General features: G+C 45.6%; 1 protein-coding gene across 4 annotated transcripts in view; it reads left to right on the top strand.

The window, feature by feature from the left end:
• Positions 1-22,456, top strand: part of GFRA1 (GDNF family receptor alpha 1) — a 207,111-nt gene extending 184,655 nt beyond the window's left edge. For all 4 annotated transcript variants that reach the window (XM_077126128.1, XM_077126129.1, XM_077126127.1 and 1 more), the window contains 2 exons: positions 13,522-13,575; positions 14,752-22,456. In XM_077126128.1, the coding sequence (XP_076982243.1) occupies positions 13,522-13,575; positions 14,752-14,907 (210 nt within the window). In that variant the 3' untranslated portion in view covers positions 14,908-22,456. The remainder of the gene's footprint in view (positions 1-13,521; positions 13,576-14,751) is intronic.
• The last annotated feature ends 330 nt before the right edge of the window (positions 22,457-22,786 follow it).

The following is a 22,786-nucleotide window of genomic DNA, read 5'->3' as shown; positions in this document are numbered from 1 at the left end:
GGAAACCTTCCCAGAGTGGTGGCTTTGAAATGTATTTTAGAGTCAGTCCTTTGGCCAGGGAAGTCATTTGCTTCTCTTGGCATTCTTTGATGATGGTGGGCTGCATGCCTCTGTGCCAACCTGGGAAACTTTGATGAGGATGGTTTAGTCACCTATTGGCCATAAATTGAAAACAGTTCCCCAAGGCCAGGCTTACTCAACATTGACACTACTGATATTTTGAGTCAAATAACTCTGGGCTTTTTTGAAGGGAGGGGGGCTGTCCCATGCATCATTGGACATTTAGCAGTGTCACTGGCCATTATCTTCTAGATGCCAGTAGCACATTCTTCCAATTGCAACAATCAGAAATGTCCCAGACATTGCCAAATTTCACCCTTGGTGGTGGTGGTGGGAGCATCATCTCCTCTGTTGAGAAGCCAGGGCTATCTCAAAGACCCCTCATTTCTTCATCCTAGTAAGGAAAATGGAATTGTTTGAGAGCTCTCAGAGGCGTCCCCCTCCTTTTAGAGTGAGAAGGTGTAAGAGTGAGCTGGTACTTCTGCCCTTTCCTAGGTGGCTTGGACAAGAATAAGGAAAGGGAGCCACCAAAAACTCACTTCGGGGAATTTTCATTAATTTTCACTCCCTTCAAGGGGGTGCCTCTGGATAGGATATAAACTAACTTAGGCACTTGAGCCAGTTCTCATCACTCAAGGACCCGCAGGGGTCCAGAGCCTTCCAGGGTCTCACACCGTCACCCACTTCTGATGATGTTTTCACCCACCCGGCACTGCAGATGAGTAACCTGCAGATGACATTTAAAGGAGACTTTGCCAGGTGACACTGTGGATGGGGACATTTATGTCAGCCCACACCTGGGCTCCTTGCTCGTGGATTTGGAGGATGGAGCAGTCCTAGGAGCAGTGGGGGCTGAGTGGGGTTGTAATGCCGCCACCAGACATATCAGTGCTGAGCTCTTAGGGCATGTGCTGAGTCTAAGTGACTGGGGCACCACAGACAGCATTTCCTGGTCCTTTTGTCTGCGCAACATGTTGTTTGTGGTGTTTGGTCTTTGTGAGGTTTCTGTCATTTCTGTATAACACACAGTGCTTTCTAGCACCCACTGTGGTGCTGGTGTCATAAAAATAAACAAACAAACCCAGCAATTTAAACCTTGGCTATACCTAGCATTTCCTTTGCATAATGCATTCCTGCTCAGAGTGAATTATTTCCTGACTGTAGGGGGATGAGTTGTGAGGGATCTTCTTTTATCAGAATGCTGAGCAGCATTGCCTCCCACCCTGGCTGTTTCTGGGCTCCCTTGGAAACCTTACAGCAGAGTACTGGACCAGGCTGCCCGGTGGCCCGGGGGTCCTAGGTGAGGGGGCTGGCAACTCCCAGCACCGAGGGGCTGCCAGTGGCCTCTTTGGACTTAATCGTCCCAATTCCAGATGCTAGGAGACTAGCTCAGATGAAGCTGCATCCCAGAATCCACCACGTTAGCCCTGGGAGGAGAGCCTGTTATAAAAACACCTTTTGAAATAACCACTTATAGAACGTTTTCAAAGCCCTTCAGCCAGGAGAGTGCTTGAATTCAGAGCTCAAAATTGGATATTATTCCGTTAAGGCGGTCATACAATCCAGCATGCTGAAATGCATTTTCAGTTGTCTATTCCGTCCCCATTGGAAATGGAAGCTTACAGGAAATAACTGGCACCAAGAAATAGGAATTTCAACTGATGATAAAATATCCACTGGGAAAACATTCTGAGGCCCGGCTTCGTGGAAGGTCCCTGTTTGGAACAGTACATCATGCACATAAGCGGTAGGTGGGAACTCAGTTCACTAAACATTTGATGCTTTTGAACTCTCACTTATGGGGAGACTTTAAGGCAGGAAAAAAAAATTGCCTGCAGCCTTTCCTCCTCCTCCAAGTTCCTACTAAGTGTCCCTTGTGCAGCCTTTAAACCTGAGCAGCCCTGACTTTTGGCCTGTCCTGTGATGGAAGGACCTGGGGGAAAGACACTTCCTCAAGCAGAAGAGCTGCCCTGCCCTGGCCTGCAGATCAGGTGCAGCTGCCCGGCGGAAGCGGCTGTTATCGGATGGTGTGCTTTGGCAAGCTCAAGTCAAGTCACGGTTTCTTTGTGATTGGCATGTTTGCATTGTAGCAAACTTTGGTTCAACATATTGTGCGAATACGTAATATTGTAATTTAAGATTATTTTATCAGCAGTAAAGAGTTCCATAATTCATTTAAAAAGTTGTAGTGGTCTTGAGCATCTTCAGTGTATTTTAATAATACAACATTTTATAGCTGGCTGTAAAATTTCAGATTACAGTTTCAGCAGTTGTGCAATTCTATTTTATAGGTTAATAATTGTTCAAATGAAGGAGAGTGTAAAGTTCCTAAAAACCAATTTAACGATTTAGTAATATAGCATTTATCAAAATCTACTGCACACCTACAATGAATCCAGATTTCACCTTTCGGACAAAGGCAGCCTGTGGAATCTATTGTTCCCAATGACAAAGCACCTGGATGCCCTGAAAATTAAGCACACAGAGTTAGAACCCTTGAGTTCTAATTATTCTCTACTTTTACTTTTTTATCCCCAATCCTTTGTAGCTGGAATAAGTATAGTTGCCAAGTCCAAGGTGAAAACCAGCTATGTCAGAATCGCTTCTGCACAATCAGGGAATGAACTTGGTTCTCTCTTGAAAAGGTTCTTCATTTTACAGATGGCCCCACAGCCTCGTTCCCAGCTCTTCACTCTAATAAAGCCACTTATTAACTCCTCCAAGGAACCCATACTTCACCATCCTGTGAAGTGAGAGGCAAAACGGGGAGCCCTCCATTATAATTTAATTTTATACTATCATCACAAGTAATAAAAGTGTTAGCATATAGCATCGGGTAGAGGTACTAGCTCATGTTGTCACTATAATTACAGTTCATGTTATTATTTTTATGGAATTTGCCAGGCCTACGTTGTCAGGCTAGAGTAAATAAAAGAGAGGACGTGGGCCCAGGTAGGCAGACACAATTTTGGCATTGCATGTGGAGCACGCCATGGGAAATACGGTTCCTGGGTGCAGTGTGGCTCTTGGGCACAGGAACTGTGGTTTGGAGCTTTGTTTCTCTTACATAGAAGTGGCATTGGTCAGAAGTCCTATGTTGCTGGGCTGCTTCCTTCCTGGGGTGCAGTGCAGCAGGCACCAGGGGCTCACAGCCCTTTCCCACTCTGTGAGAAACAGTGGTGCCCCATGTGTCAGCAGCAGGGAGTCTGGCTCTGAACTACTTACCTGGCGGGTAAGCTGAGAGACGTCACAGGCAGCAGCTTCCTTCTGCCTCCTTTTCTCCGTGTCTCACTCAGCTCTCTACTTGCCTTGTCCTTTGCCAGCTTGGCTCCAGGGTATTTCTGGCTGAAATTTGGTTTGCTTGGGAACAACTTCAGGCTGTCCATGTCTGCATTTGGGAATCTTTTGGCACGTCATGGTCATCTCAGCAATGATGCCAAAGCTAGAAGCCATCCTTGCTGCCCAGGGACAGGCGTTTGCTCATTGCTTTTAGCTGCTATCTCCACCAGTTTGCTGCCCCAGCATGTGGGACCCCCTGTGTTATAACGGGGTGGGGCTGGGGCAGGGGGTTATGAGGGCCAGTGGGTAGTGGAAGCAACACCATCATTCACTTTACTCCAAAACCAAATATACTTTATTATTTAGCTCAAGCAAAATACAATGTTGACTGTGCCATAGTTTCACAAAGCATCCTGCAAAGAATACACAGGCTACTAATGGAATGGTTAGTTCTCAGAGTTGTTATTTCCAGGAAAGGAGGCAATTATGCTTAGGAGTAGAGGATACCGAGGGGCAAGGTTCTTGCTACAGTGAAAATCGAACCCTCCCGTGGACTAAGGCGGAGAGTAGTTTAATCTCCTTAATCCTTGGATTTTCCATCTGTAATATGAGAATAATGAACATCACCACATGAGATTGTAATAATTAATCAAATTAAAACCTACAGAGCCACCAGCACAGTAGCTATTTCTATCATTATTTTATCCTCTTAGGTGTTCCGTGCTGACTGTGAGATGGGAGGGGCCTGCGATGGGGGGACACCCGTGCCCTTCCCCCCAGATTCACCTGGGAATGCGTGTGGGCATCATTCAGTGTGTGTAAACCTACAGAAGTGGATCTTAGATTGAGCCAATTTTTTATGGTAATCCATTTCTGATGCTATCTCTCAAGGGTCTTTTTGACCACGTTTCACCCCCAAAATGAGAGGAACAACTTAAGGGTGGTGATGGGAAGAGCAGGCCCCCCTCGGGGCCTTCTGGGAAGAGCCATTTGGCACCTGCACCTGGTCCAGAGGGCAGGGAGGCTGGCCCTTCAGAGGGACAGTAATTCAGCAGGTGAACAATCGCTTAACCCAATTGCTGGGTAATAAACATGCTTAATAAAAAGGGGGAGGATGTCTGCACTGCTTGGCTGTAAATATGCTCTCTTATTCAGGGCAACCTATGAGAATGCCTCTGAACATACTTCGATCACTTACTATAAATAAATCCAATTGCCTGTATCCCCTGCTGACCTTTTATCTCTAGGACTTCTAACCAACTATGGCCTCCCCTGAATAATAGGCTCTGCCTTGTGCTTGAACCCTGGAGCTCAGGAGTATGGCAGGAATGGTTTTGGTTATTATGGTGGATGAAACTCAATGAAGGGTGAAGGGCTTCCCTCCTCTTTCCCTCTCATATTTTGAGCCCAAGAAGGGTCACATCATGGCTAAAGAAGCTCAGGATGGTGTGCATTGGGCAGACCACATGGGACTTTTCCCTAGTGACTGTTCACTGCCTGCCTCTGGGCTGCAGGGGCCTCAGGTATGATGGGACTCTTACCTCCGGGTGTTCTGGGGTAGCAGAAACCACTGCCTTGGGCTGCCAGGCTTGACCTCTGACTTCCGGCAGAAGCTGCAGTTGCACAAGTTGTCTCTGGTTTGTGGGTGAAGCTTGGAAGGATGGCCTAGTGGTTTGTACGCAGCTGGCCCTTTTCAATGACACGGCTGGGTCTAGGCTGCCTGTGCTGGCTGTGCCACCCCGGGCTTGTTACTGCACCTCTCAGACCCTTCCTCAGCTGTCGGCATGATAACCAGGGCCATTTCTGAGGATGATGTGAGTTCAGGTGTACACTGTCAGGCATGGAGGGAATAGTGCATGGGTTTTAGTGCCCAAGGAACCAGGTTCAAATCCCAGAGCAGCCATCCCAGGATGGGGAGACTTGGGCAAGTCACACTTTGGTGGACAGAACCCCCATTTTCTGAGCCATACAATAGAGGAGAACAGTGCCTCCCTATGAGAGTGGTGAGTGTTCAGTAAAATGCCGGATGGGAAGTCTAAGCGCAGTGTCATTACCGATGAAGGCTATTACTGACAGCCACGGTCACAGTCATCATTATTAGTCTATTTGCTTTTCTTATATTTTCTGGAATATTTTCCTCTGTCTACTAGGCAACTAGGGGGAAGGCTCTAAAATGAAACATTTGTTTTCTCAAAATGTTGATGAGAAAATCTTAAAAAGATTTTTTTTAAGAAATTAAAAAATGTTTCCCTTTACCTTGTTTTCCGCAGCACCAAGCATGCTCTATCTTCTGAGCCAGAGGGGAACAAAAGCCCTGGGTCTGTTTTGTCTCCAGATAGGGCATTTTATATCAAACCTTAGTTACCATCATAAGTCACAGAGTCATTACAGGGCCGCACTCAGCTGCACATAAATGCACAGGAGAATGGGAGGCTTAATAAATATTATCTGATGGTGATGAGGATGCGTGTCGGATGAGATAGGCTTCATGCACTTCTCATCAGGGACGTCAATGAATCTTTTCTGTTGCTCTTGCCCATTTACATTTCCAACTGCACATTTTGAGAAAACAAATGTTTCATTTTAGAGCCTTCCCCCAGTTGCCTTTAGGCCATGATTGCTGCATGTGTGCACTACAAAACACTGCTCCACCCCAAGCCAAAATGTCTTTCAGACATTGTTTGGCAAAATGTCTTTCAGATATTGTTAATTGGGCATCATTTTTGAAAATCCAACTCATGATTGCTTCTTATCTGAACATTTTGCTAATCACGCAAGCTAACCATGAACGAAAATGCACAATCCTCTGATGTGCTTTGCAACTGCGTTTGCCCCAATTTAGGGAAGAGCATAAGATGATCCTGTGAAGTTATGAAAAGAAGTAGAAAACCCAGCTAGAGAGCTGTGTTCCTCTCGCTACCATGGACCATGTCTGCACACAGCGCCCCTTGCCATCCTGCCATTAGTGTTAGATTACAAGTGCAGGGCAGCAGGCATCCTTTTTATGGTGCGCCTGAGACTGATGGGAAAGCCTGAGGGACTGCTCAGCTAATGGAGGACTGTTGATATATCTTACTGGACTGTATCTCTTTCATTGCATTCATTTTTAAATCCAAGGAATCGCAGAAGATCACGAACCAGTTCTAGCCACTATAATCTTCACAGGCATTTGCCTGAGGTTTTTTGCAGTTTTCCCACTCCTGCCCCTAACACGAGTAAGGACTGCGTAAGGACTGCAGTTGGAGTAGACAGACCAGGAGGCTAGGAGAACATCAACAGCGATTTGGATTTTAAAAGTGTTTCTACGGAGAGTATCACAGTTGATTCTCATAGTGACTCCATGAGGTATTCAGCAGGACAGGGATTATAATCATGGCTTGGATACTTGACAAGCCAGAACTAGAGCCCTTCTGTGTTCTTTTACCATGCCCTGCTGTCTAGCCAGTACCAGGAGCAGGCCTAAGTTCTGCAAGAAGCTCCCACAACTGACCCTCGTTTAACCAACTCACCAGAGAAGCCCACCTCTCTCGTCCCCTGTAGGCACTTATACTGCAGGTAGGCTGAGTGCACTGGCCAGCGGGCTCTGCACCCCTGGGACCCTCCACCCAAACCCAGGCAGACACGGGCTCACCAAGAATGAAGTACCTTTGTTCTCAAGCCTCTTTCTGCTATTTGTATTGGTGATTTTGTTTATATAATTTAATAAAATATTACATGAATGATTGAAATATGAGCACACTAAAATATCAGTGAAAATGAAGTTGAATAGTTAGAAAAGGCTTTAATTCCTTTTAAAAAATGCCATTTGATTGGATGTGGGTGACATAATGGTAGAAAAGACTGGGGAAAATTATAAAAATGTAGGAAGATCTGCCCTTAGACTCCTCTGCAGGTGTCAGACAAACCTCACTTGGAAGCCACTGCAACCAGACTTCAGAGACCACACTCTGCAGTGTAGTTTATGCACTATGTAAGAGTGGGGACTCCAATGGGGAGACCTTTTCTTAAAAAAAAAAAAGCAGCCTTGGTCATGTACGTAAAAAGTGACTAATTTAGATTTAAAATGAAATGTTAAAAGATTCTCTGCTCTAATTTGACCAATCACTTATAGGCCCAATGCCCAAATCCTAATCTCTACTCTAGATTTGGCCCTAGATTCAACCTAAATTGTACAAACTCTCAACACCCCACAAGTGGCAGGAATCCAGGACCTTCTAGAACTCTGGAACCCATCTCTCCTTCCCACCCTACACCCACACCCCATGCCAGGGGACCCCCTCCAGTCTGGCCTCATTTCAGTTCTTTGGGGTTCTCATCTAAACATAGTCCAACCGCAGAGGCTTCCTCGGCTAAGGAAATACAGCTTCAGACCCCCAGAGCCCTTTCCTGCCCCCAGTTGAAGACTAAGAGCCTGCCAGACTAAAGTTGGCACCCAGCCGGCCTCCGCAGAACCTGAGTGAAATATCTTTACAAGGCCTTCGGAGTGCTTAAAACAATGAAAGCCCTTTGGCCAAGGTTCAGGCAAATTGTAGACAGGGTGTCTTCTGGAGGGACTAGGCAGAGGAGACCAGACAGTCCCAGGCTCAGTGTAGAAAAGCCGCCCAAGGATATCAACCCTACCCCCAGCCCCAGAAGGGCCTTGGTTAGCTCTCCACGCAGCCCCTCGCCACCTCCTGGACCTGTGCCCTTGTCCACCGGGCTCAGCAGAAATCAGTTTATATAAAATGGATCCCTTTCCTGCTGAGCACAGGCTCTGAAAGACAAACACCCAAGCCCAGGAGCTCAGAGCAGGCCTTATTTATGTGTCCACTTGTTTTCCGCAGCTGACTTTACTGCACATCATTCAGGCCGGTGGTTGCAAGTGGTTGTTACCAAGTTTGTAGGAAAAACAAATCACCAGGAAGGTGAGTTTCAAAGTAGACAGTCATGGGCGTTTTAGAAAGGCTGGCCAACTGCTTGTGACCAGAGCAGCAAAACAACCTCCCCCAATTCTCCCAAAGTCATCAGGCCAAGTCAGAAAAGCTGAAAAGATTATAAGGCCACAGGGTACCTGACAGACCACCATTACACAGCTTGGAGTCACTAATGGGCAGCTTCTATTTTCTGTCTTTTTTATGGGCAGAAATTAACTTAGGCAAATGCATATCAATTACACAATAGAATTGTTATATGGTAAGTACTACCCATAAAAGTCTATCATCAGGTGAATCTATTTTATTAAAATGAAACGTGAAAATTGCAAATTGCTTTGCTTCGAAATTAGGTGGACACATCCTTTCCTATGCTTCGACTTCTGGGAAAATGTAAGATTGTATAGATTTGAATAAAGAAATGGCTTTGAATGCTGGACTTTCACTTCTGAACTATTTGGGGAAGGGCTTTTGCAATGTTCTCCCCAGCACGGGTCTGATTTATGCCGCAGAAGAGACTAGTATGCTAATAAACTGGTATTGACAAGTGTGATAGATGCAGCTAGGTACTTAGTGAGTGTTGGAGAGCAAAGTTGATTGCGTTTTACAGTCTGTGTATTTCTCTGTTTATTGCTTGTATTCTATCATTAAGCAAACAGGTTCCTAATATAGCAAATCTCTCTAATCAGTAAAGCAAGGGAGAAAAGAACCAGAAGCATCATTAATTATGACTATTTGGCTGCAGCCTGGACAGTCTGTTGCTATTGGATTGGGCAACTTCCGCTGGTTTCATTTTCTGGAGGTGGAGCAGAAATGGACTTTTCTCATACAGGGAGGAGAGTAGAGAAATGTTCCATGCCCTGCTGGCTGACAGCTGCCTAAAAACCTGAGATTAAATGCCGGCTTCTGTACAGAAATGGAGTCCTGGGGCCACAGAGGCCAGGCTGTGAGCAGGTGCGCTTTTTAAGTCTCCAGTTCCATACACAGAGCAAGCGGGCTGCCCTGAAGCCTGACCCGTCTGCAGGGCTCGGGGAGGGTGCACCTGCTGCGGGCAGCAGCCCCGTGCAGACATGGTAGCCACAGAGTGGGCTTGACTGAGAGCTGTAAATTAAGGGTACATGCGTGCGTTTTGTACAGGAAAGCCTTTGGCACCATGGCCAGGCTTTCCAAATGCTAATCACTGGAGTAAAAGGCAGGAGAGTCACCACTCTGACTCCAGGTAACAGAGGTTAACAGCATTTAATGCATTTATTAACCCTCTGGTGCCAGAGATTGGCGAGGTCTGGCCCTGCAATTACCGCGCGGCGGAGATTCTATTATGTGACGTGCCTGGACTTCTGGATGACCACCAGTGACAGTTTTATAACACGAGAGCAACGACTGGTGGAGACACGAGGCCTGCGAAGTACCTAGAAAGCAGGTTTTCCAGAATAACAGGAAGGCTAATGGTTTGGGACCAGACTCCATGGATTCTCCAGTATCCTTTCCATCTTCCCGTGCTCAAGACAGCCAAACCCTGCGATGCTGTGTTTTGTTGGTGTTTCTGCCAAGGCGGCTTCCCTCATACCCTCGAACCATAAATTAGCTGCCATGAAACACTCTTTCATAAAAGAGATTAAATAATTCATTTTTCAACCTGTAACAGTGGTTAAAATTGACCTTGGGGAAAATCAAATACATTCCTTTTCCTCTCTCAATCTCTCTTTTTAAAAGAGATATCATAGTCTAAAACCACAGACTGTAAGGCTTGGTGTCCGGATAGAACTGGGCTGGCTAAGCTCTGTTGTGCTCCTGTGTATCCCATCAGCTGCGTGGCAAGGCTCGGCATTATGATTCCAATTTTATGCCTTTGATCAGAAATTCAAGTGCTCTCTTCCAGTTTCTAACTTGCCTTATACCTTACAAGGTCTCAGCTTAGAAGGGTTTTTTTTTTTTTTCTTATTTTTCTGGAACCTTCCCAATTTTCATCTACCAAGGCATCGTTTAAAGCATGTAAGTGTTCTTTGTGATCATGGAAAGTGGGGGGGGGGGGGGGGGGGGGGGAGACCTGTAATTTTATCTACTTGCATTTATCGTCCCTAGCTAGCCAGACAGTGATAGCTTGATGATGTTTTCAAAAATGCTCAGGATAAAAGCCCTTAAAATATGGAAATAACAGGTAGTTCAGACTTCTAAAAGGAGCTGTAAGAGCCAGATTTTCTTAGACTCTGTATTCGCCAAGGTAGATTGCGAACCCTCGGTGGTCTCGGGGGTCTCACCCATGTAAAGGATTTATAAGTGTGCAGCCAGGTAGGTGTGCACAGGCTAAATTCCCAAGTTCTGCCCCTCTGTCTGCAGCTCACACACTGTTTGAGCTCCTGGCCGTCCAGCCTGAGGGTGCTCATTGTGGGCAGCAGACCCACGCTGCCCCTTGATTTATAACAGGCACCATAGGATTGGTGTGGGATTTAAAGAGATCGCAGCGTCTCCATGCAGTCCTCTGATTCTGTTTCCCCTGTACTGCCCTGCGCCCCACTCCAGTAACTGGTAACTTACCCTGCACCTTCGCTCTCTCACCTTACTGGGGTCTGTGCTAGGTTTACGCAGAAATCCAGGACTGCCTTGGACCTCTGCTCTGCAGCCACAGTGGCTTCCTGGGACCCAGACCTCCCCCTAGGAAGGTGGGTAAACACACTGGGCAAGCAGAGTATTTAAAGGCCTTTGTGTGTGGCCTGCCAGCCTCGGGAGTTCTGAGTGCTTCTGTGGTTGGGAAGGTGTTAGAGGAGGGAGGCATTTTCTCAGAGCGTACGTGGAATCCTGGCTGCACACCATGGTTTTCATCCCCTGATGTCTACTAGAATGGTCCTCAGGGCTGGGATGAGCTTGGGGGCTGCTGCTTCCAGCTCTGGTCCAGGACCAAGTACTCTGCAGAGCGATAAGGCCAGATGTTAAACATTTCCTTTATGGAAAGGCCAATGAGACACCCATTTGGTGGAAAGAAGAGCCTGGTGTCTTCATGCACTAGTTTTCCTGGGTGATTGAGCAGTGATCCCAGATAGTCCCAGAGAGAGAGGCAGAGCCTAGGAATTAGGACCCACCTGTGCATGTCTACCTGATCACACGCTTCTAAATCCTGCATGTAGTGTGAAACCCTAGGTGACCATCAACAGTCAAAAATCTACCTCTGCAGATACAGAATCCACTTAAGAAAATCTGTTGATAGAGGCCTTTTCCAGTCCATTGATGGAAGCCCCTGCTGAGGTCATTTAATCATGGTGGGCATTCTAGTGCTTCAGCAGATGAGTAGTGAGTGAGTAGCACAGATTCTATACTTAATGGGTAAAACCGCATGCCAGTACTGATCATACAGAACGAAGAGGAAGGAGGCTGACCCAGCCCTTAGGATTCTCAGAAGCCGCTGTGTTCTGCACACCGAGGGCAGCTTGGCTCTGACCTTCACACAGAAACAGCTTGAAGGCACAATGTGGCCCAGTATGGAAGTGGCAGTCTTCTCTGCACAATTTCGTGGGCCTATTAGTTATGCAAAAGCCCTTCACAAGTGTCTATGTCCTTTGTACATTATGGCCTAGAAGAGAAAAGGCAGAATATGATGGTTTGGGCCATTTTTCTATCTGGGCACAATTCCAATCTGGAACAGAAATAAAACATATAAGGTTCTGTGTGTTATTCTCTGTTACCTCTGTAGGTAACAAGTCAATGGACCAAATTTGTTATTAATATAGATTAAAATAGACTTTTGAGTAAGGTTCAGGTCTTCCAATTCCATTTCTGATCTTCTTATAAATAACATTTAGTGACCTTTTAACAGCCCAGGGATGCTTTGCAGTGTCTTATTCTTGATGCCTGTTTAAAGGTTTCTATTTCATATTCACAGCTGGCATATGCAAATATAGGCAAAGATTATGATGCCTCCCGAGTAGCTCTGTGGTCAATAAATTACTCCTTGGATGAACATGCTAGTTGCAGAAAAAAGTCTTCTTGCAACACGAAATACAGTCTACCAGTGCCATTCACACATTTCTGGTTGACCAGATACTCCTTAAGTCAGGCGTGCTGCTTCACCAGGGCTCACACACACCCTGTTGAAAAAAATGATCTATCGTTGCCAAAGGATTCCTACTTTGGGGGGGATTGTGGAAAAGTTTCTTTGTATGAATTTTGGAGAGGATAGAGAGTGAAGCATCAAGCACACTAAGTTGGCCTGGGAGATACACTGTCAAACAGGAAAAAGCACATTTTCAATCAAGAGTTGAAGAGACCTGGCCTTACTCTATAACTAAATTGCTGTGTGACCTTGAACAAATCACTTAACTTCTCTGGGCTCTAATTGTACTCCTTTATTAAACTAGAGGGTTGTATTGAATCAATAGCCTTCAAGAAGTGTTTTCAGTGTAGTTTTTTGAGCAATGGATCTTGTCCATCAGCTGAAGTCTCAGAGAGAGGCCCAGCACAGAATTGTTCTAGTTGAAGGGAAATAGGGAGCTTATGGCCTTCACAGTTCAGTCCCCTTATGACTGCCCTGGGAGCTGTTTTCAGATTGCAGGATTGACAATCTGGAATGCCCTGCATGATTCCTTGAAGGTACCCAACTGGAAGAGCCCCCAGGCAGGGAGTGATTTACTCACTAGAGGGGAACCCCACAAGCCCAGGGACGCATCATTTTTGTTCATTATTGCATGCCCAGCCCTAGAAATTAGTAGGCACTTGGGAAGTATTTTTCAAGTGGAGCAAGAAATAAATGAAAGAACAAACAAGCTTCAGGAAGACTTATCTCTCTATTACTGATAAATGGGATTTTTTATTGCAACATTTTTACCTAGAAGGAGGCTAGTCTCAGAAAAATCAGCATTCATAAATATAAATGAGTGATCATTTAAAATGTGTTCTTCAGTGCCCTTGCCCTGTGCTGCCCCTATGGGACACAGGTAGCTGTGGAGCCCTTGAAATGGGGCCAGTCCAAATTGAGATGTACTATGTCAAACACACTGGATTCTGAAGACTGAATATGAAAAAGGAATGCAAAGTATCTCATTAGTAATTTTTTATATTGATTATCATATATTGGGTTAAATAAAATATGTTATTAAAATTAACGACCTTTACTTCTGTGGCTCCTAGAAAATTTAAAATTATATTTGTGGCTGACAGTTGTGGCTCATATGTTTCTATTGGACAGCAGTGCCCTTGTCAGTTATGAATCATTAAGAGTAATTACTCTTCTATGTTATACGTATGTGCTTTTCTCTCTTTCTCTCTCTCTCTCTCTCTTCAGGCTCAGAAGCTGAAATCCAATGTATCGGGGAGTACACACCTCTGTCTTTCTGACGTAAGTTATGTTTCTTTCTGGGTCTCCTGCATTTATGAAAACGTAGCCTTTGGGCTGCCAGGGTAGCATATGCTGTGAAAGGCTCAAAGACAGCAAGCTTGAAGGTCCAGGGTAAAGCTAAGCTATCCTCCCTGTCTCTCTGCCTTTTGAGCAAGGCACTGATTCCAGATCACAGAGCAAAAGGTCAGAAATAAGTAGGGGTCCCTGGATCTTCATCTCAGAGCTGGGCCCAGGACGAACACCATCTTCCCAGTGCCTCGGGATTCTGTGATTATAGGCAAAGTCATCGGCTCAGAGAAGATGCCCACAGCTCTCACTGTCTCCCAGCTGTCCTATATTCACAGTTCCTTTGATCCTCCAGAGCCATCCAAAGGTAGATAGGGCTGGTCACATCTCCTTCCCAGTACAGGTGAGAAGACTGATTATTCTGTTCAGTGACCATTGGCGGTCAGGGTGTGGGGATGTGGCCCTCTGGGATGGATGAGGTGCCGGTGAAGAGGAGGTGGAGGAGATGGTACCAGGGAAGGATGGTTTTGCTGGCTGGGATCCAGAAGCCTGGGTTCTGCTCTGGGCTCGCCCACTGACGAGCAGAGCATGCTCATTGCCCTCTCCGACTCCTCATTTATGAAATCTGGGGTTGAACTGGCTGATGGAGGGATAGGCTCCTGCCTGAGCAATCCTTCTCCAATGCTATTTGACACACAGCTCTGTCTGAAGCATTACTTGACCAGGCACGTTTTCTAAGATGATTCTTCCTGCCCGCCTTCCCTCATGAGGAGGGACTTAGAGCATTCCTCCTCAATCAGTGGTAACCAGAAGGAGAAGTGTCCTTGCTGCCGTGGGATCTGGGGAGGGGAAGTGAGAATGGCATGGATATGCGAGCTGAAATCTTGTCCCTTCATGGATTTAAATAATCCTTCACAGAGGAGCAAAAAGTAAGCATTGACCAGACAAGTTATCAAAATTATTCCATTCTCACCCAGGTTCATGGTTACTTTCCATAAAAACTATGAGTCTGTAGCTTGAAGTTCTAGTGGGGTAATCTTGGATCAGCTTTGGAGTGATAAAGCCAGCTGGGGGGGTGATAGGTGGGGGAGAGAAAGTGTGTGGTTAAAATATAACTGTGATAAAGTAAATACGCTCAGTGAGTGATAATGAAAACATTCTTTCTTACAGCGTGACTATGAAAAGGATGGTCTTGCTGGTGCTTCCAGCCACATAACCATAAAGTCAGTGGCCACTCCGCCCAGCTGCAGCCCGAGCCCAGCGCAGGTTCTCGTGGTCATGGCCCTGTCCACCCTATTATCTTTAACTTTGGCAGAAACATCGTAGCTGCATTTAAAAACCACTATGGACGTGTAAAAAGACAAATACCAAGTTATCTGTTTCCTGTCCTCTTGTATATCTGAAATTCCAGTTCTAGGAGCTCAGTTGAGACACTGCTAAAACGGTTTCACCTGACGGGAATTGTCCTTTGTTTTAAAGAAAGCCTCCTGTGGTACTTAGGAGCGTCTGTGGAATACTTGCTGCAGTGCTGCATTCCAAACTCAAAACGCATTGGGGCATCCTGTATTTGAAGTGGGGGTAAAGCAGACTGGGGTCATGATTGTCATGACAAGGTTGATGACAATTTTAATAACTTTAACTCTGGCTTTTACTAGTCAGAGAATGAGTTAAGACTTCTAAAGCATCTCCCATATCTCATGTAATGGCTTTGATTTTGAATGACACAGACTGCAGCCTAACTGGATGCCAGGCTTTTTTGTCACAAAGCAAAGATTCTCACCAAGGGTAGACTTTGTGGGAAAAAAAAGTGTGTTCTGTTGCTCACCTTTCTATATGTACTGGCATCGTCCTCGCTAATGGTTGTGTACCCGCACAGTTCTGCACTCTCCCGCAAAACAAAAAAGCCTGTCACATCCAAATGTAGTATGTGTCATTTCGTCCAAATGTTGAGAGTGAGCTTGAAACATCACAAAATCTTGGTCATTGGAGTGGCACTACCCTAAGCCTTACTGGGTGAGATGCCCTTAAACTAACAAGAGTCGAATATAGCTGAAGCTTCACTCTCATCCTCTTTACACTTATGATGCTAGATGTAGAAAACATTTTACTACGAAATAATTTCAACTCTTGGCTTTCTATATTTTGAAAGTAATGATATTGTCTTCATTTTTTTTACTGATGGTTTAATACAAATGTCATGGAGCTCGTTTTCCTCACACACTGCAGTGTTATCTCCGGTATTAACTTCGCAAATACAACCCTTCAAAAGCAGACTCCGAGCAGCCTCGTGCTTCAGCAGAAAGCTCTGCATCCCGTTTCTGTGGACAGGCAGGAGCGAACAGGGCAGCCCCGGCTTTGTCTTCTGTCATTTCTTGAAATGCAAGTAGGCACACCTGTGAGGAGACCAGCATCGCTTGTAAATGCCCGGCCATCTCTACTAGTGCCATCGCCAGTTCACAGTGTCCAGTACCTTGGTTTTCAAGTTACCTGACAAGACTGGAACACAGGGCTGGGGGGTGTTCTGCCTTCTCTCTTCAAACAGTTCCATCTCGGGATACGCAGTGCTTTTCCTAAGGATTGTCTTTACCCCCGACTGGAATGGCCTGGTGGCTCTTTAGAGCTGTTTGGTCTAAAGTTCATCAGGAACGTGCTTGCATCATGTTGCATGTCCTCCATGGCATACTGTGACTATGCAAAAAAAGAAAGAAGGTATGTGGACCGAGAGGTACAGTGGGAGGTCTGTGGAGACAAATTAGTTGGCACAGATAAACAGAACCGAGGCAGGGTTCTTGTTATGGGACATCAGGCTCTGGTAGCTGGGCACTTCCCCTGCCCTCTTCCTTACACTAATATGCCCTAAAGTGCACTTTTGGAGTCTGGTTCTAGGTGGTGAGATGCAGAATCAACCGTGGTTGAGCACTAGTGTCCCGAGACTCCAAAACTGAATAAAGAGGAGGAGACACGACCTTAATAGACGGCTAGGGAGCATTAGCTTTCTTCCCACATCAGTAGAAGGGTTGGGAAAGGAATCCCGTGGTGCACATTTCACACCGATCCCCTTTTCCTATTGATGTTCTCCTTGTACGAGTTAATCAAATTATTGGGGGTAGGGGGACTCTATTAACTCCAAGTTACAGGCATAGTCTTTTAGCTCTCTTGGTATTTGAAGTGCATTTACATCCGAATGTTAATAAACACAAATGTATGATACTAAGTACTCACTTTTTTCACTTCCAAATGTTTTCAAGGGAAATCCATGAAATGCCAAACTGTGTTGGATCAGTGAAAAGTTTTGTAAAGACTCTTGCATTGAAAAAAACGCATTAAGTTATGTCAGAGTATTTGGAATGTGTCAGCTATAAGAGCATATCTGTACCCAGCCTATTTTGTTTTAATTAAAGTATCTCTGTATCTACACTGAACTAATTACGTAGGGGTCTGATTCCGTGTGATCCACTCTGGAAAGCTATTGACTACTCCTGCAGTAAACAGCAGCTCTAATTAGCTTCAGATGACCAGAGAGGAAATGGAAGTTATCAGCACTAACAAGAGTAGCTTTCAGTGAAGGACGCGTGGATGTGCCACACGTGAATTAAAAGCCTCATCTTCCACCAACAAACATCTTGGTTTTCTTCAGCGATAAAAGCATATTAGGGTCACCCAATCCTCCATTTGAACAGAAACTGCTTATTAAACAAAGGGGGAAGGAGGTTCACGATTCTCTATAAAATCAAGCCAAGCATTTCTGCCATTCAGTGTGATGTCCCTTTAACACGGTGACCCTGAACCACCGTCATTTGCACAGACCTGGAGTAGGCAGATGTTTAAATCTTCTACCTCGGTGACTTCCTCCTTGGAGTGCTGAGAAAGCAAGACAATTCATTACTTCCTGGCCTCAAGTCCCTGCACATAATTTAGAGTGACACCAAACCCAGGGGCTGTCTGCTGAGGTTTGGGGCTTGCACAAAAAGTCTCACCTTTTTTTTTTTTTTGGCATGGGCAGGCACCGGGACTCAAACCCAGTTCTCCGGCATGGCAGGTGAGAATTCTGCCTGCTGAGCCACCATGGCCTGCCCCATACTTGATTTTAACAAAACCAAAACAGTAATTTATGACCGTGTATCCCATGACTTCCCAGACAAGCCCAGACAGCTTATTTCAGAAAAAGAGAACAAAAGGGCAGTGTTGCCAAACTGATTTAGAAGCACATTCATTCCGCCTTGGGGTTGAATATTTTTGACTAAGATATGTTTTGAGCATCTTTTGGATAGAGCCTATGAAGGAAGAGGTGCACAATAGAGAGAGGAAATTCAGAATGCCAACTGACTATTTATTTTTCACTAGCAGAGTTTTCTCAAGGCTCTAGCAGAAAAAAAAAAGTATACGTTGAGACTCACATAGGTTATTTTTTAGTAAGTGTAACCAACTGTACCCAGAGGGTGATAGGAACGTAGTTTCTATTTGTTTATTTTTACAAATTCTTTATCCTGTGCAAAATAAAATTATTAGAAGCTGTGTCTTTGAGTTCACCTAATACAGGAGAGGGCTCCTCCAGAGCTGCCGTGAACTTTGGTCTGTGCGCTCTGTCTCACACCACCAGGGTGGAAACTCTCTGATTACATTATATTTCCCACATGCTTCTCTGCCCTCTAAAGCAGACTCCCCAACACTCCATCTGCTGAACTAGGAAAGTGGGAGAGCGGAAGTATTTTTGAGTCAGTGAAAAGTCCTCGGCGGGGGTGGGGGGATGTAAGAGCAGTGGGGGTTTATATAATTAGCAAATCTCTTTCTTAGAATCCAGCATAAAATATATCTCTGTGGTTATTATTTACAAAACTAAAAAACTCTCGGAGTCGTCTTTTGGAAAACAAGTTTCCATTCTGTAGTCAGACATGCACTACTTAGTTGAGTCAATAAATCGTGCGCCAGGAAAGGGATGCTCACATGAATTCACATTTTCTAATTCTCTGTCCATGCTGTTGTTGATTTCCTAGATTCCTACCCTGTGGCCTCTGAGGCTCTTGCTTCTGCTCTTTGATAAAGCAGAGACCATGTGAGACCCATCTTCTGGGGTCATACTGAGTAAAGAGCAGGGACTTTGGCATTTTTCAAACAAGTCCTAAAAGCAATGGTAACAGATGCGAGTGAATTACCAGCCGCGCAGGCGCAGTTAGAGCAGAAAAGCCTGCCTGCACGGAGCTCCGGGAGTTTTGAGAGATGAAGCAAAGTCAAGGTGCAGCAAGAAAGCCATGTGTCACGGGTGAATGGATCACACAGCCTGTCGGTGCTCCTTGCTGATCAGAAAAGGCAACTTCTGCAAACGAAACACCCAGAGCCCCTTGAATTAGATAAGCATTTCCTTTGCACCCTGGAAGGAAGCCAGTGTTAATATCTGGATGACAGAGGAGGGAATTCCTTTTTAGAAATTCTAAAAAGGAAATAAAGCAGCTGGGGATTTGGTTGGATACTTTTAGAAGCTGAGTTTTTCTCCTAGGCCTGAGATAGGCACCTCATGTTTATATCTTATAGCTCTTGACTCTGACACAGCTTTCTTCTCAAAGCCATTTGTTTGAGTCTGCTGTCTGGAATTCTTCATGAGAATTGTACCTCTGAAGCACGTTCTCCCTGGAGAGGCCTTAAATCTGTGGGTTTTGCCACTGCCTCCATCCTGGGATGTATTTTGGTGGGATGTTTTGCAAGGCTCCTTGTTTTAAGATATTCAGTTCTCTTTAGTATCAATTATTGATGCTCTCACCCTTCCTTGTTCTTTATTGCTTAAGTATGTAACCGTGTCTCTTCCCATCAATTCTTTACCCTAACCGCTCTAAATTAGTCCTACCCAAATGAATTTTGTTCCATCTGATGCTAGTAGCCTTAACCATAGCTTTTTGTATAGACAGAATCTTCTCCCAGGAGCCAGATCTGCAGAGGATGCTAATCCCTGAGTAGGAAGTTTGCCTGCCTAATCCTCCCCTGAGTTCCTTCTTCTTGGCGTTGGGATTGTCTTGTCTGCTGCATTCTTGCCAGGAACCCCTTTCTTGCCCCCAGTGCTCTCTGATGAGCTTCTCTTCCCTCCCAGGGACAGGACAAGGCTCAGATGGGGGCAGGTGCAAGGGGGTGGGGATGGGGGACCGGCTGCTTAGCAGGACATGCCACCTGCACTTCTGATTGTTCTGAGACCCAGCTCAGAGGGGTGGGGAAGGCGCCCCAGCCCCACTTCAATGAGCCGCCTGCAGAGGACTGAAGCCGGCTAATAGTCATCGAGGTCCCAGCCCCCTAAGGTCTCCAAGCTCATTTGACCAGCACAGCTGCGACTTCAGCTTTTGCCTCTTTGCAGGTGCCAATATCAGTATCTTGTCCCACTGCCGTGGGGAGTTTTGTTGTTATTGTTCAAGGGCAGCTGCCAAGCCCAGCACCAGCGTCAATAGAAGGTTTTCTCCAATTTCCTTCTCCTCCCCTCCAGGTGGGGCTCTCTTATCAACAACCCCCCACCCCCACCAGTTGTGCCAGGAGACTGGCCACAGACCCCATCAGTCTGTTCCTTGGCTTTGACTTCTCTTCCTGCTCAGCCAGCCTTTTCCTAGCAAAGCATGACATATAGTAGGTACTTAATAAGCGCTGGTTGAATGAGAAACTTTGGGACTTTGAAGGGCTTCATTTATAGTAACTGGCCTCTCTGCATAGTCTTACTGGCATTGAGCTTTTATTGGCACTGAATGGGTCCACCTGATGTTATTGAAGGTGATCTTGACAATCAAAGAAGCATTAAGTCTGCCCTCTGTGTTTCCTGCTGAGAGATGAAAAAATAGTCCTGACCCCCAGAACATGACCAGCCAATCCCAGCAAGTTCACCACATTCACCAGAAAGAACAGGACCCAAAATGGAGTGGGCTTGGTGGGAAATCAGCAATAAGTTTGCTGAAGATATCAACATGCCTCAAGTCCAGGGCACAATAGAGAGGTAAACCACACCACCATCCCAGGATGACAACCTCCCTATCAGCAACGTGAGAATTGATAAGTCAAGTGTTAATCAATTACACCCAGTGGTTGAGCACATACTCTGGTTGAATGGACTATCTTTTGGACTGAATCTGCCCAGCCAGTTTCTCGAGAATACAAGACCCTCTGAAAGCAGCTTAGGGGAACACCCATCTTTTCCAGATTAGCAGAATCCTTTGTTTTGACATCTTTCAGAGAGACCAAGTTCACTTTATCTGTAGACCATGTTGTGTTATTCAGACTCAGTCTCTGCAAAGTAAGTCCAGCCCCACGAGTGCTTAGCCACCCACCCACCCAGCTCACCCATTATGACAGGACAAACACACCCACCCTCAGCCTCAGCCTGAAGACCACCACAGAGAACCCAGTGGGGTCACACCTCTGAGGCCCAGAGGACCCCAAGCTTGGCCAGGTAGGCGCAGCGTGGAGCCACTGCCGCTGTCAGGTAACAGACAAGAAGCCAGGTGAGACCCGGGACTACTCTGACCAAGGACAGCAGTCAGCAGAGATCACTAGGAGCAGCAAGACTTAGAACGTGCACAGCGATCCCGATAGCTGCCAAACACAAGGTAGATCACAAGACCAGAGTGAGGTAGGGTAAAGAATCGGAAAACCCAGTGGATGCCCTGGATCTAGGAAGCCCAGGGACATTCAAAGCCTGTAAAGGTGTGCCAAGGGGTGCCTGGGTTGTCTGCTGCAGATACAGGAGAAGGTAGACTGGGTCTCTTGGCTTACTGACACCCAACGCTTCATCAATAAAGCTCTCTCTGCGTTGCAGCTGCTGCGGGGCTGTATGCTCAAGCACTGTGTTTCTGGCATGCAAAGTGTGCTTGATCTGGAATTTTTTTTATTTTTTAGCTTTAGCTGAAGGCATCTCTCAAATAAGAAGAAAAGAAGAATGGAAACTGTAGATCCAAATCACAGATTGCCCTGCCTTATTTGGCTGTGGTTTTACTGTAATCAGACATTTCTGATGTGTTTTCCTAGATTCAGAAATAGCTGATTGTCCTCAGAGGGTTGAAGAAATGCCTTCAGAAACCTGAAATCCAGGGCTTTATACTTTTCCCAATTAGCTATCTTTTCTCTTCTTCTCCCTACCTCCCCTCGAGGGATCAGGGGAAACACTTTTCACCATGGAGTTTGCTTTAAAGAGTTTTACCATCTCGGGTGCATTATCCCTTGATATTGAAATTATTTTCTCTGTTTAATCCACCTCCTGCTGAGAAGCTGTGTGAGATTTAGGATATGGAATTTTGTTTTTTAACTCTTTTGGATGGTGTTGCATTTTTAACTCTTAACCCAAGGGTATGTCTCAGTTTACATTCATTCTGTTTCATGCAGGTTAACAGTACAGATGGAAGAGAAAAAGGATCCTGGCTTTTAGTTTATTTTTAGAATTTTGTCCTGGGAAAGGGCTTCAGATGCTCAGTCTCATCGAATCTGGGGTGAGGGGTAGAGTGAGCTTTCTTGAAGCTTCCAAATATGGGAGGCTACGGATGGGTGACTTTCCTTCTGGTCTCCATTTTATATTGTGGGTGGGTTTACTGAGTTTCCCACTCGTGGAAGATTAAACATTTATCTTCTTGTCTCACGTATCTGCTTTTCCGAAGAAACCTGCACACACTCTTGGGGTCAGTCCCACACTGTATCCTCACTCAACTGTTTTGCAACGTACTTTATTCCCAGCACCCGAGGAAGGACATCTACACGTAGAAGTACAAGTTTTGCTATTTGGACTTTGGAAGTGGTTTTGTGATGTCTGAATTTTCTGTTAGCATATTGCTCAAGTACTACAGAATGTATGTCATCCCATGGCCATCCTCCCTCTCAAGAATATCCTAATAAACATTGTTTTCTTTAAAAAACACATAAAGATTATTGTGGTGTCTGTTTCTTTTATGCTCATCAATTGGAAAATGATCTTCTCTCTACAAACACGTGAAGATCTCCAGTGTCAAGATACTGGGATTCTGTGACAGTAGAGGAGGTAAGATTTGTAAGGACTCCTTAGGGTGGTTGACCAGATGCTTTTCTTTAAGTCAGGCATCCTCACCCTCAGCATTAGTGACATTCAGGTCTGGATAATTCCTTGTCGTGGGAGCTGTCCTGTGCAGGGCAGGTGTTCAGAAGCTCCCTGCCTCTTCTAGAGTAGATGCCAATACCAGTCCGCCCCCCCTTGCTTCTCCTCCCTCCCTCCCTCCCC

Source organism: Tamandua tetradactyla, chromosome 13 (assembly GCF_023851605.1).
Source record: "Tamandua tetradactyla isolate mTamTet1 chromosome 13, mTamTet1.pri, whole genome shotgun sequence".
Taxonomy (NCBI): Eukaryota; Metazoa; Chordata; class Mammalia; order Pilosa; family Myrmecophagidae; genus Tamandua; species Tamandua tetradactyla.
The sequence above is the reverse complement of the archived record's forward strand: the minus strand, read 5'-3'. Positions and strand labels throughout refer to the sequence as shown.